This window comes from Manis javanica, chromosome 2 (genome assembly GCF_040802235.1).
Source record: "Manis javanica isolate MJ-LG chromosome 2, MJ_LKY, whole genome shotgun sequence".
In the NCBI taxonomy this organism is placed as follows: domain Eukaryota; kingdom Metazoa; phylum Chordata; class Mammalia; order Pholidota; family Manidae; genus Manis; species Manis javanica.
This window is the reverse complement of record NC_133157.1, coordinates 13512913-13528046: the sequence shown is the minus strand read 5'-3', so window position 1 is coordinate 13528046 and position 15134 is coordinate 13512913. Positions and strand designations below refer to the sequence as shown.

The 15134-nt window shown below is 47.7% G+C and overlaps 1 protein-coding gene across 2 annotated transcripts in view; it reads right to left on the bottom strand.

Annotated features, from left to right (window-relative positions):
• Positions 1-14151, bottom strand: part of TRAF1 (TNF receptor associated factor 1) — a 29862-nt gene extending 15711 nt beyond the window's left edge. The window contains exons 1-3 of one of the 2 annotated variants that reach the window (XM_017650570.3): positions 14033-14151; positions 9665-10421; positions 7593-7677 (exon numbers count right to left, since the gene is read on the bottom strand). In XM_017650570.3, coding sequence (XP_017506059.1) covers positions 7593-7677; positions 9665-9804 — 225 coding nt within the window. In that variant the 5' untranslated portion in view covers positions 9805-10421; positions 14033-14151. Of the gene's footprint in view, positions 1-7592; positions 7678-9664; positions 10422-13025; positions 13146-14032 lie in introns of those variants that run through there. The other variant, XM_017650571.3, reaches the window with a different exon arrangement.
• Positions 14152-15134: the final 983 nt, after the last annotated feature.

The following is a 15134-nucleotide window of genomic DNA, read 5'->3' as shown; positions in this document are numbered from 1 at the left end:
ATTTTCCAGAATAGAAATAAGGGGCTTGAATCCAGAAAGTATTTTTTAAAAAACTAATAAAAATGGGTAAAATACTGAACAGTTACTTCACAAAAGAAGACAAGCCTATGAAAAGATGCTCAACATCACTAGTCATCAGAGAAATGCAAATTATGACAAAATACCACTATCCACTCACTAGATGGCTGAAATTTAAAAAAGAATGACAATGCCAAATTTTGGTGAAGATGTGGAGGAACTGCAATACTCATGTTTTGCTAGTGGGAATGAGAAAAGGTAAAGCCATTTTGGAAAGACCCATGGAATTATCTCCCAAAGTTAAATCGAACTCACAAAGTAATTACTTACAAACCATGCCTATAAAGTTATCATACAAGCCACACATTCCATTTCTAGGAATTCACCCACGATAAACTGAAAACATATGTCCTTGTTCATTTGCGAATGTTCATCGTAGCTTTATCCCTAATAACCCGAAACTGGAAGCAATCAAAATATCCATTAACTGGAGAATGGACAAGCTGTGGTATATCCATGCTCTAGGATACTCCTCAGTAATCAGATGGACTAAACTACTAAAATATGCAATAAACATGGAGGAACTTCAAAACAGTATGCTAAGTGAAAGAAGTCAAACACAAAGACTACATACATGATTCCATTCTTATGAGGTTCTAGAAAAGGCAAAGCTATAGTGACAGAAAGTAGATCAGTGGCCGCGTGGGGATGCAACTTGAGTAGACTTACTAGCCAGGAGCAAAAGGAAGCTTTTTCTGGTATAGAAACATTCACTATTTTGACTGTAGTGGTCACATGAGTGTACACATTTACTGGCCTTCATCAAACTGTACACTTGAATTGAGTGAATTTTATTGCATATAACATCATGAGTTTCCAAGAGCTTTCATTTTTTAAAGCATAATCTTATGGGGCAAAATGAAGGGACATTTAGATCAAAGAGGGGAGGGCAGAGGTGTTTTGGGCTGAGCAAATATAAAGCCACATTAGTTAGCATTCTTTAAAGGTAAAATAAGTGAGAGCTGTAGGCTTAATGAATGCAGTTGGCTTGGGCACAGAGCACATTGCCCAGCAAGAGCTACTTGGCTTTGGCCCACACCGCCCTGGGCTACAGCACGAGTTGTTCTCAACAAAGAATAGAAAACAGTTGTTTTACTGGTGGGTCAGTGGGCAGCCTGGGCAGGGATACCATGCTGGCTCTGGGGTGCAATGGGAAAGCCTCTCCCAGCAGGAAGTTTCCTGGCCTGTGGTAACAACAGAGGCTTGATGCTGGGTGTGGACCTGGCTTCAGAGTGAATGGACCAGGGGTAACCTTTCAGACCCTAAAAATCCCTACAAGTCCATGATTCCAGTTCTCTAATGGTTCTAAGCTTGACCCAGTTCTCTATGGTTCTAAGCTTCTCTGCTTTTTCCACCTTCTAGAGGTGGCCCGCATTCCTTGGCTCATGGTCCCTTCCACCATCTTCAAAGCCACAGTGCATCACCTTCCAATCCTTCTCTGACTCTGACTCTCGTCTCCCTCTTATGATGACCCTGTGATTACACTGGACCACCTAGGTAATACAGGGTAATCTCCCATCTCCATCTCCTAGAGAGAAAAGGTGAAAATGGTAAAAGTAATGATGGAATTCCAGACATTCCCTCACCCCACAAGTGGAGGGGCGTGCGTTCTCTCGGCAGCTGAGCCTTGCCTGTGTTGTGTCTGTACTGAACATCTGGTGCAGGGTGGAGTGCTATATGAACATTATGATATATGGATAGGTGTGGGCTGTGACCAGCCTCCAATGGCTGACAGAGAGGGGCAGGGGGTCTTTGGGGTCCTTCAGAGGCCTCAGTGGTCAGCCAGGCTGCTCACAGTTCCATCATCAGTCACCCATTCCTTGGAGTGCTAAAGGGGTTTAGGGGGTAGGCTCTGGAGCCAGCCCGTTGGGGTGCAAAGCCCATTTTGGTCACCTCACATACTAGCTGTGTGGCCCTGGAAGAGTTACTAATCTCTCCATGTCTCAGCTTCCTCATCTGGAAAGTGAGGATAATAACAGTACCCCCTAAAACAGAGTTATTTGAGGATTAAATGAGATAATACATGTAAGTGCTAGTATTAGTTCCCTATTGCTGCTGTAACAAAATACGACAAACTTAATGGCTTAAAACAACACGAATTTATTATCTTACAGTTCTGGCGATCAGAAGTCTTATCAAGGTGTTGGTACGATTGTGTTCCTTCTGGAGGCTCTAGGACAGAATCTTGTTTCTTTGCTTTTTCCAGCTTCTAGAGGTGGCCTGTATTCCTTGGCTCATGGTCCCTTCCTCCATCTTCAAAGCCACAGTGCATCATCTTCCAATCCTTCTCTGACTCTGACTCTCATCTCCCTCTTATGAGGACCCTGTGATTACACTGGACCACCTAGGTAATCCAGGGTAATTTCCCATCTCCATCTCCTAAATTTAATCACACCTGCAAAGTCTCTTGCCATTGTGTGGGCTGAGCTCTTCCCCACCCCAATTCATATATTGAAGTCCTAACCCCCAGAAAGTGACTGCATTTGGAGGGTCTTTGAAGAAGTAATTAAATTAAAATGAGGTCATCAGGGTGGGCCCTAATCCAGTACGACTGGTGTCTAAGAAGAGTGAATTCGGGACACAGACACACAGAAGGAAGATGATAGGAAGACACAGGGAGTAGACAGCATCTACAAGCCAAGGAGAAAGACCACAGAAGAATCCAATCCTGTTTTCAACTTCTTGTTTCCAGAACTGTGAAAAATAAATTTATGTTGTTTCCACCATCTAGTCTATGGTACTTCATTACAGCAATCCAAGTGGATTAACACAGCCATGGAAGGTAACATATTCCCAGGTTCTGGGGAGTAAGATTCAGAAGTCTTTAGGGAGCATCATTCTGCCTAATGTAGTGCTCAGTAAATGTTAGCCAGTATTATTATGACTATTACTAGGATTGTTATCCCTATGAATTAAGCACTGCCTTTGGGGACATCTTTTTTTCTTCCCCCTGTGATATCATATATATAAATCTCATCTAATACTTCACATCTTAAAGTCTTAATGACTAATTTTATAAAATTCCGTTTTCCCATTGTGTTTTCCAGGGGAAGTGAAGAACATCCCTACATGTGTTTGTATTTATATAGGAACAAAGCATTCTTAGGTTACCTCATAGGAGCCCTGCAATCCTTTGCAGCCAGCAGGGCAAGATATTAGTTTCACCTTAATAGAGATGGGAAACCCGGATGAATGGCTTGCTTGAAGTCATACCAAGCTTCACATTTGAGGAGCTGACCAACTGTGGGTCTTCTCTGCCATAGTTAGAGAGACTTGCAAGGGCTTGCTGCCTTGGCACCTGTGTGAGCATCACCCCATCAGATCTCACAGTGTCATGGAGAAGAGGTCAGGGCCTTGAGGTTCTGCTTCTCTTATACATGGTAATGCAAGTTGGGGCAAAGGCAAGATAGAGGCCATGGGTTTGAGTCCACATGGGTTTGAGTCCACAACCAGGGTCCTTCCTCCCCAATGGGGAGTCCTCGCCTTGACCCAAGGGTAGCCTTCTCTGAAGGCTGGGGTTGCAGAAGAATGGGGCATCTGTCCTGGGCGAAGCCTGGTCTATGTCTGGAGTCACAAGTGGCCTGTGTGAGTGGCCTCACTGCTTACAAACTGCTAAAAATAAAATTCACATGGAATTTCCTCTGAGGAGGAAACAGAAAACAAAAATCCCAGCCCTGAGGGAACACTCCTTCTTCTGTCCATATCCGAGAAGCCTGGGGGTGTGTAGTGTTCCCAGCCACTGTGCTAACCCAGGCCCCTTTGACAGGGTCAGCAGAGGGTCCTGACAAGAGTCCCCCACTTGGGATCTGTAGGCCTCAAAGAATACAAGCATTAAGAGGGTGCCAGGAGCATGAGAGCTGCCTCTGTAGAGCCACAGCACAGAACATGGGGCCTGCAGCACACTGGGCACAGAGGCTGGCTGAAGTCTTGGATGCCTGGAGGGGTTGATTTTGCTCAGGTCCCAGCTGATGCTGAAAGGCACTCTACAGTTACAGGGCAGTCAGTCTGCCTTGGACTGCCAGCTCCTGCCCTCCTCTGTACCTGGGCCAGTTTCCTCTTTGGCAACCTGGGCTCAGCTCAACTGCCACCTCCTCTAGGAAGCCCTGCCTAATTCTCCTAGTTGAAAGTAGTCTTCCCGTTCCTGTTTTTCCATAGCACTTGGTAGATTCCAGCACTTACGGCTGACTGTATTATTTAGGCCTGCATAAAGCAATTGGGGGTGAGCCACCATTTTGAGGCAACATAGAGAAGAAGCCACCAGCCCAGGAGGTAGGACTTAGAGCCTGGCTTTGCCTCCCTCTTGCTCTATGACTTTGGTTCTAACACACCTCTGCCCTGAGCTTCAATATATTGTTGAGACATAAAACAGGGATATCACCACCACCCACGATCCAAGAGGTCATGGAATTGACGAGGTTATAAATGCAACCATCAAGCTCAGCAGAGTGAGGCTTCAGGGGTTCATTTCCGTGCATTCACACTTCAAAGGACACAAATAAATGGGAGCACAGTTAGCCTAAATGCATAGACACTGGGGACAGACTCCAGAGGGATGTGGTCAGTGCCTTTCCACAGATGAAGGACTGCCCAGGGGGCAGGAGGCTGACTGACTTGCCTTTTGTGGCTCCAAGGGAAACAGACTTCAGCTCAGGACAAATTCAGGGGAAAACTGTGCAAGAGTCAGGGTCCCCCATGGTGGGAGTGGTGGTTTCACAGGATAATGAGCTCCCTGTCACTGGAAGGACATAAAGCCACCTGGCAGGAATCCAGTACAGAATGGAAATTGGACTAGACAGCTTGACCTCCTGTCATTTGCTGATTCTAGAATAAGCTAAGGCATTATTGTAAGCCACCAGCATCAGATGCCTGCTTGCTTTTGACCTTCTTGAGCAGCCTCAGAGGGAAAGAGTAAGAAACAACCCCATTCACAGGGTTGCAGGCAGATGGAATTGAATGTTATTTTTCAGCCACTGGATCACCCCTTACTTATTGTCACTTCTACGTGAAGGTAATCTTGGTATCTGCTTCTTACATTAGCTAATCGGTCCCTGACTCTAAGCACTTCTTAGAGAGATACTAATCTAATGAAGTCAGAGGATGAGGACAAACTGATGAGCAGAAGGCATGGAAAGTGTTTGCAAGGATGGGTGTCTCTGGGCTTAGCTCAGCTGGTCTCTGGCCACTCCACCTCCATTTCCCAGGTTTCCCGTGATGCACAAACTTTGGTGTGACTACATATGTAAAGTATTGACTTATAATCAGCCACTTTGTTTGGTCAAAAGTCCCCCAAAGTTCCCTTCAGGGTCAGGAGCCACTGGAGTCCCTGGTCTTTCCACAATGTGGCTTGGTGCTCTGCATGGCCCCCAGCTTTCCATTGTGGGTACAGTGATGACTGCACTGGGTGGGGAAGCCAGGGGTGGGAGGAGGCTGATGCTGTTCGAAGGTCTGCCTGCATCCAGAAAGCCTGTGCCCCAATGAAGGCAGCACCCCGACCCCGAAGCCTGTTGGAGTGCCTGTAATTCCACCATTAGAGCCACTTCATTTGATTTAAGGCAGCAAGTTTCAAACTGTGCTCTGCATGACCTCAGGCAGGCATCGCCAGAGTCCCTCGGGACTGGAACAGGGGAAAGGAATGGGGTAACTAAGAGGATGGGGTGTCAGGCTCCCCCTTAATCAGAGCCCTTCTATTTTCACCTGATTTCATGTTAACAAAGATGAAAAAATTAAAACCACTGGATTAGAGATATTAAAAGATCTCTTATCTATATTATCTAAGATTTGTACAATGAATGTCTATTAATTTTGTTGAGGCAGGAATAAAATAAGTTAAAAACAACAGTCCTGGAGCACTGAAGCAGGGACCTTAGAAGCCATTTAGCCCAAGCCCTCTCTTTTGTGGGTGGAGCCCAGCAGCCACAGGCAGGACTATGGTTCTGCTCATGTCTCATGGTTATTCCAATTAGATGCTCAGCTCAAACTGGGAGGCCTGGGAGGTTTATTCCATGGTTTAAGTTCTCTCATTAGTTCGAACCTGGTAGCAGCGTGTTAAGTTCTGGGAATATGCACTGGGTTCTTACTATTATTCTGCTGACTGCTTGTGGGGGAGGGGTGGCTGAGAGGACATGGGAGATCCCTCAAAACCAGATATGGGTGGGGCAAGAAAGTCTCCCAACTCTGGAGAAGGGAGAAGGAAGTGTGGAAATGTGCCTGCCTCTGCTTTCCACAGGTGGGATGGCAAGCTGCCATGCCGGCCACTGACTGCTAATCTGGATGTCACAGGTCCTGGGAAGGACTCGGCACCGCCAACTGAGCTTCTGCACTTTACAGATGGAGAGACAGGCATGGGAGCCATCTCAGCCACACACTGAATTACACAGAGCCATCCTAACCCCTGGGCCATGATGTGGGGGAAGAGGGGAGCTTTGGCTGAAAGAAGTTGGGTGCCTCACAGTGTGGACAGTGAAGGTGGCCGAGCACTGGGACACTGGTCACTGGAGTCCCACTGAGATTCCCCAGTGGGTGTCAGGGCCCAACTGGAAGATGAGGGCGTTAGATTTAGAGGAGTGGTTCTTATAGTTGTATTCATAGACCAATACAATGTTGTTTGTTTTTTAAATTGGGAGAGTAACATAAAGATTGCAATCTCTTTTAACCAAGTAATGGCTTTACCAAAAATTCTATCATCTACTATCAATATTTCATTTACACGAAGACATGTTTAGGAAGGGCACAGTATCAGAATAAAGGCTGATTATATAAATGGAAGGAATTTAATTAAAAACCCACTATGATTTCCTTATTTTCATCATCCTTTCATGAACTAGTGGGAATGGGGAACCTCTGGGTTAGAATTCTTCCACCTCAGGAGGTCGTGGGTTCTACTGTGATGCCTGAGAATGTCTCTTTGTCCCCTCACACTTCCAAAGCGGTCTCTTATTCCTAGAAGCACAGGTGGCAGAGCCTGACAGGTGAGCTGATAATGGCCTCTCCCAGATGGCAAGAAGGAATAGAAAAAGCTGTCTAGATAAAGACCAGAAAGTAAATACTCTGGGCTTTGAAACCTCTGTTATTGCAATTACTCACCTCTGATGCTATCGGGCAAAAGTAGCCATAAACTTTATGGATACAGAAGCTTGAATTTCATATAATTTTAATGTGTCACAAAATATAATTCTTTTGACTTTTTAAAAGCATTTAAAATATAAAAACCATTCCTAGCTCCTGGGCTATACAAAAACAGGTGGCAAGTGGATTTGGCCTGCAGGTAGTCTGTAGATCCCTGGGACGGACGAGTGTTCTCTCTCCGAATCTGTCACAGATCAGCCAGGAGGCTTTTTTACTTTACCCCTATGAATGTCAGTCTCCTTACTGCTTACAAAATGAATTTGGTTTAGACTCAAGACAAGGAGGGAGATGCCTCCCAGGGCTTGCTTGTGTGCACAGCTGCCTACTTGGCTTCATTCTTAACAATGGAGAAAACAAACCAATATGCTTTCCTGGCTGTGCCAACATACCTTCTCCTGAGACAGAGGGCTTCCTGGGCTTACAGACTGGGGGTCATCCCCTCTGCATCTGGGACAGATCCGATCCTCACCATTCCTGGGGACACATGAGCAAATCCTGCTGAGTAAGGCATTCACGATTCCCTGGCACCAACCTCCACTCTCATAGCTCCAAAGGCCAAGGCCCGGCTCAGCATGCTGGCTAATATCAATGAGTGCACAGGTCCACAATTCCAGACTCATCCTTCCCAAAATTCAAAAGCATTGGCACCCAATGTTTTCCTGAAGTTTGCAGTGAGCTTCCTTGGTGGCCAAACCTGACCTGAAGTGACTGGAGACTGATGCAGCCCTTACTTATGCTACTTAGTGTATTTACGTTCCACTCCCGAAGTATTAATACGCTTGCTTTTAAGGTGCTGCCCCAAGACACACTGGAAGAATTACATAGTCAGGCTGAGTTGCTTTTCTAAAACCTAAAAAAATTTTGAATTTCAAAATGCATCTGACCTGACAGGTCCAGGTAAGGGACTGTGAATGTGTGGCTGCATCAGCCCTCTTCAGGTTCCTCTATTTGGTCTTGATCTTTTATTTTAAGTAATTATAGATGACCATGGCCAATTAGAATAGAAAGAGGGCTCAGAGGATCTCTAACCTGAGGTTCTCAGCCAGGAGTGGGTTAGACTAACCAGGGTGACACCTGGGCCTATGTACTTTTACAAAGTCAAGTGACTCTGATCCACAGTGAGAGCCCCTGGTCAGGCCCATTTCACAGGGGAGGAAAATGAGGCCTCGGAGGATGTCTGGATTGGCCAAGGATAGAGGGCGTCGGGAAAACAGCCAGGCAGAGCTCTTCAGACTTCAGATCTGGGTCCCTCTGACATCCAGTCAGCTCCTTCCTCAGCCAATTTTAGAAGAATGGGGAGGGAAGCCAAGAGACCCACAGTAAAAGCCTGAGATGAACTCAGAGCCATCAGCTTGATGGTAAAACCAGTCAAACTTTGCTTCACCCTCAACCTGGTCTTTCCACAGCCGCAACCTTTCCTCTCTTCACAGCCTCCCCCTTCGTCAAAACATTTGAACTTTTCAAGCTTGCTCAATTCAGTTTCCCCAGCATCTTAAGCTGTAATGTCCCACACAAAGGTCATGCTGTGGGTGCCCGGCAGTTTAAGAGCACATTTGCCAGGAAGCTGAGCTGGGGCAAGCTGACCTAATCTTCCCACTAGGCCTCCCTGCACTCACTGTAAAACAGGGTAAGAACACTATCCACTTTTCCAGGTTCTTCTGAAGATGCAAAGAAAGAGTACTTGGCACACACTAGGTGCAAAACAGTTGCTTAAGATGGGATACTAATGATTGTATTGCTATCACACGTCTCTGAGCTATTTATATTTTAAATATAAATATACACATTTATATATATTACATATATGTGACACAGTATATATGTATACTTATATACATATATAAAACATGTGTATTTTAAATAAACATAAACATATATTTATATACAAATATATAGCTTAATATATACACATACATAAATATATCATGTATAAACATAGATATCTTCGGCCCCTTTCAAAGTGTTCCCAGCAGACAGTCTGAGGAGATGGGTAATATTGTGGAAGGAGATACATTTGTATAACAGTTTGTCATTTTCCAAGGGAGTTTATATTCAGTATTACAAGACCTTTTTTGAATGTTATTGATTGGGCCTTGTAATAATCCTGGGTGGCAGAAAACAGCTTTATAGGTATTTCACAAACAAGGAAGCTTAGCCTTTGAGATATTAAGCCATTTGCACAGGCCACACAGTAAGTAAGTAGGCCCATTGGGCCTAGAAGCTTCCCCTCCACCCTGGTCTTCTACTGTGGGAGCTAATATCTTTCTGTGGTTACTTCTCCTTCCACCGATAATCAGAAGGGGCAGCACCAGGGACTGTGAGGAAAGTGTGTGGAAACTGAGGCCCAGAAAGGTGAGGTCTCCTGCCCAAAGCCACAGGTTCCTCTCACCCTTGCCTCCCATCAGGGGTCCCCACCCTGGCACCTTCTTCCCACCCACCCTTTGCTCCTTCAACCCCTCACCTCACGTTCTCAAAGCGACAGGTGGTGCAGCAGAGGGCCCTGGGCTCTGATGGGTCCTGGCAGACGGTCGGGGGGCACCCAAAGGGAAACTCATTCTCATCAGGGGCCAGGTGAGGGCTGCTGGCTGAACCAGAGGCCATCCCGGGGTCCCAGGCTGGCCAGGGGGTCTGTTTTAGCTCCTCTGAAGAGGGGACCAGCCCCGTGGGTCTGTGCTGGGAGAAGAGGTAAGTTCTGGCCTGGGCCACCCTCTCTGGTGAGCAGGAATATGATGACTTTATCTTCTTGCTGGTTTGTGTAGTTCAACGTCACAGCTGAGTCACAGCAGGGATGGGGCAGGAATTACCCTTTGTGGTGCAAAAAATCCCCTGGATGCTGATTGAAGGCTCTCAGAGTATCCAATCATTCTTCAGAGTGAGACAGAGCAAGACAGCAAGTCAGAAAGAAAAAAAGACCTGTGTCACAAACTTTCAGGAACCACAGTTAGAGTTCCCCTGTTGGAGATCCTTGGGCTGCCACTGGCTTCCTCCACCTCCTACCCCGGAGGACGTCAGCAGAGAGCCACAGCTGTCAGCTTATCTGTGTTCAGGGACCTCCGAGCAGCCTGGAATTCTCAGTGGGGGTGCTCACCACCCTGGTGGAAATTCCCAGGGTTCTGGAGGCAGGTCCAAAAATGCAGGTTCCAGGTGCTTTACTTCTGTCCTGTCCAGAGCGTCTCAGGTAAAAGGCATTGCTTCACAGCAGGTCTCAGCAACCCCATCTGCAAAAAAAAAAAGTTACAACAGGTCATCTCCAAGGCTCTTCTGGGCTCTAAGATTCTGGGACCCTATGGCCAAGGCAACCAGAGGCAGCAGGGAGGCATTCCTCAGCAGTCCCCTTGATGGCATAGGGCCCTCCTCTCCTTTGAAGTAAGGCCTCAGGACCATGGGCTGCTCAGGGTCCTCCCCCTACTGCCCCACTCAGGAAGTCATAAGTGGCCACATACTTGGGTCAGGTGCTACCACTTCCCAGCCCTGAGGAGAACAAAGATCTAAATAAATACAAGTCACAGAGAGTCTGTCTTAGTGGCCAGATGAGACAAAAATCCATGGTTGCCTGGAAACTATGGCTCCTGGTATGTCTACTGTGCACTGGGCAACATTTTCCTTCCTATTCTTTACATCAACCTTAGAGCAAACCTGCCAGGAATTCTGCAGCCACATTCAGACACAGAGAAACCAGATGCCTGGTGCAAAGTCACAAGCCCCTTGTGGTGGAGCAGGATTAGCACCAGGTCTGTGAGACTTCAAATTCTGCGTTCTTCCACCCACACAAGAGACAAAAGCAAGGCTGCTTGGTAGAGTCTAGGGAACTCAGGATGGAGGTCAGAGCATCCAGCCTGTTTGCTCATCTATCAAATGGAAAAGATGATCCCTCTACATCTTTCTATCTTGCTGGGCTGCTACCAGGGTTTTGCAAACTTTCACAGTGGTTTCAAAATATGGGCTTTGAGGGCTGACCAATCTGGGTTGGGATCCCGAGTCTACCACTTACTAACTGTGGGTCCTGGAAAAGGTCCTTAACTTCCCTGAACCCCGCTTCTGCATCTGTAAAATGGGGATAACAGCACCTGCTTCACCTGACTGTTGTGATGACTAAATGAGATGGTGGGTGGAATTGTGGCATGGTGCACAGCCCAAGTGAAGTGCTGAAAAGGCTTTGACATTGTATTTTGATGATTGCTACAGCCCTTGCAGCTACTCAAGATCAGGGAAAATAATTAAAATGGTAAATTGTGTTTATCTAGTGTTTTGGCATCCATCAACTTTACTTGAACCTCACAAGTGGGCAAGGAAGGTCAGATGCTGTCCTCTGACCCTAAATTCAATTGATCCCCTTCCCTGGGGCAATACTGGGGCTGCCAGGGGCTGTTGGCAAAAGAGGACATGAACTACTGCAGTGTAAATTAGGAACTGTTCCCTCACCTAGCTTGCCTCTCAGCAAATGGTCCTGAGGACTACTTCGGAGAAAAGACTACCCCTTAATCACATACTCCAAACCTGCAAACTTCCCCAGAGCCCCATCTATTCCCTCCTCCCTTGGTTTGGCCTAGACAGGAACCTGATTTATCTCTCTAGTCCCTTTTCTTTCCCCCTGCATCAATGCCTCCTTCTCTACCAACTCCTTCCTATCAGCATCAAAATATGCCCAAGCTCTTCTAAAATAAAAGTGACAAATAATAGGTACTACCTTTTAGTACTGTTAAGCACCTTTACCAGCACCATCTCAGCTAACCTTCACAGGAACCGAGGCAGGTATTGTCATCATCACCCCATTTCACAGATGAGGGAAGTGAGGCACAAAGAGGTTAGGGGACTTACCCAAGGTCTCACAGATAGTGAGTGGGAACTCCAGAACCCAGAGCGTGTGCCTTAAGCACACATTGTGCCCAAAATCACTTTTCACCCTCACCCCAAATTCCTCTCCCTACAACTCCTCACTTTAACAGGACTTCTAGAAAAGATTGTTTACACAGGCACTCTACTTCCTCAGTTGAATTTCAGGGAACAATCTCCCCAAGGTTCTCAATGGTGAGGCCAACAAATGGCCTGGGACATTCCCAGTTTCTGTCCAACCAGTGCTCTGGCCAGCACCTGACAGGACTCCCAGCCCCTCCTTTGGAATTCCCTTCCATTCCTTGGCTTCCCGCACCAACTCCGTGTGTTTGCATCCCTGCTCCTTCCGCTAGTCCCCATTTCTTTGGCTGTTTTTTAATCATCTTTTCGACCTCTTTCCTTCCACTTTGAACCTCCACCACTCCCAGCTCCGTGCACACCCACGGGGGGCAGCACGCGCAGAGCGTCTCTGCCGCGTACGCACATCTCCCCAACCTTCCACCTGTCCTTCGGGGCGCACCTGGACCAGAGTGGCTTTCCCACCCCGAATGAATTTGGACGCCAGGCTTTGTGATCCCATCGCGTCCCGCAACCCGAGCACAGCGCCCCGCACCCCACCACGGCCCGGCTCGGTGATTTGGGTTGCCTGTCAGTATCCCCCAGCCCTGCCCGTGAGCCCTCCGAGGGCAGGTGGCTGTCCTCTCGCTACTGCCACATCTGTTGCGTGCCCAGCGTTCGGGACTGTTCGAGGATAAGCGAGCCCCAGGGGTGCCCTGGGTGCCGCAGGATGGGCTGGGCCCTGAGTCCGGGGGCGGGTCTGCAGCTGCGGAGGCCGGGCCGCCCTGGGAGGCCGGCCTTTGGGGAACCCCCGCGAGAGCTAGCGGGGCTGCGGCGTCGGGGGCGGAAGGAGGGGCCGGGGCGAGGGAGCCGCCGGCAGTCCCGGGACTGCCTGGCGTCGGGTGGGGTGGGGCAGGCGCAGCGCAACCAACCTCAGCGCCACCACCGCCGCCGCCGCCTCTCCGCGGCCCGGCGGTAACTTCCGGTGGGCGAAGAGGACGTGGCCCCGGCGGCGGAAGCCGGGGAGGGCGGGGCGGGTCTCCGCAGCCCCAACCGGCTCCCGAGGCCGCCACGGGGGTAGGGCAAGCGCTCCCCTGGGAGGGAAACGGGCGGAGGCGGGACTGTGGCATCGCAGGCTCTTTCTCCCTGTGGGGACTGATACGCTGCTATCCCCACTTCCCCGACCTGTGTTCCTGGCGCCTAAAAAGGACTAATTTCAAGTGTTCGCAGAATTAGCGAATGCAGACCTGGGACTTGAAGCCCCACCCCCGTCCCCAGCCTGAAATCCCGCGTGGGAATGGAGTGAGCAGTATTAAAACCCGAGTCTCAGCTCTCTTGGATTTCTGCAAAGAGCCTTGCACAATGCCAGGCTTGCCCAAGCTTACTGGGTTGGAGCAGTCAGCAAAGAGGCAGTACAAAGCAGTTCCGAAGGCAGGTGCTTTAAAAAACTGGATGTTTTAAGGAATCGGTTTTGTTTTCCATCTGAACACACACAGAGCCACTTATTTCCTGTAGATTTGTGTGTTTCGATCAAAATAGTAATGGAACTTGGTGTTGGAATAGAATTCTTGTTTAAAGGATATGAACAACCTTTATTTCTGTGAATTTGATAACGGCCCTCCATCAGACCTCCAAAATTTGCAAGACTGTTAGCTGAGGGAGTGAGGCTGCCCAAACCAACCAAAACTTTGTTGGTTTTGTTTTATTTTAGTTACTCAGAGACACCCACTACATTCTATTTATTATTAGGGTCCAATATTTTGTCTTGACACCCAGCTGGAGTTAGGAACTGTGTTTTATTCCTTTGGGTTTCTTTGTACTTTTTTCAACCTGGGATGTATTTAAGCCTCTTACCCTTCCGGGGCAGAAGCTCTTCTGAGGGAGAAGCTGGTGCAGCCAGATAGAGTCTGCCGGTGAAAGGAGAGCCTCAGGTTCCTACCTGGAGGGAAGATGTCTGCTTGCCCACAGCAGAGGGTCTCCAGGGCATCCAAGACAGGCAGTCTGGAAGGTTAATCAGAGGTGGCCTCTGTGGGGTCTTTCAATTCTAAGAGAAAAAGATTGAAAGTTTGAGAGTGATTTAAAAATCCATTGATTCTCAGTCCAATCCCTGAAGGATTTGGAAACTGAAAAAGCCATTCGCTGGTCCCACCTCTCTCCCAGCCATCCCTTTTCTCTGCCCCAGCCAGTGTAAGTGAATAGGCAACCTCACCTCACTCTCTTCATGTGCCACATCCTGTTTTTAGATTAATGACCTCATTCAGTGGAAATTTACCAAGGGAAATAGTTTAATTTTGGAAAGTACCAAAAACTTATCTGTAGTCACTTGGCATATTTTGGGGGGCTCTTGAAATAGAGGGGGCATCACGGGAGGACCTCTGAGTGCTCAGGGAATGGCAAAGCAGAAATTGAAAGTTGAGCTCCGTGAGGCTGAACCTGACTCAGAAAGGAAATGAAACCTTTTGGAGATCACTCATCTCTATCCAGCAGAAAAAAAAAAATTTTTTTTCTAAAAATACGTTTAAAAAGAAAAATGGTCCATCTGGTTAAGGCCTAAGAGCTCGTGTTCTGAGCATGGGGCCATGATTGAGGAACAAGAAAGCAAACACAGGGAAGCAGGAAATATTTGAGCCTTGGTGGTGCCTTTCACATCCATATCTGCTCTGCTTGTTCTAGGAGGCACCAAAGGGCTTCCGTTCTCTGATTTGCCCCAATCCTTCAGCTCTTAGCCTCTTGACTTTGAAGTTGTTTGCCTAGTTTAGCATCGTGGCCTTTTGAGCTTGTGGCTCCTGCAAGGAGCTCAGAACTGAATGGCTAGGACTCTGGACAATTAAAGTCTTATGAGCCATTCTGCCCTGAAGATGGTAGAGCATGTGTGACGAGCCCTTGAAGTACTTGACAAGCCCTCTAAGTGTCTGACAACCTCCTGTCCTGTTCCCTACAGTAGAGATTTTTAATCCCTTCTAAAATGCAGAATAGAAAACTGGTGAAAACTGACAAGGCCCTGACAATTTGGTACTAGGATGAAAGGAATTGTATCTTCT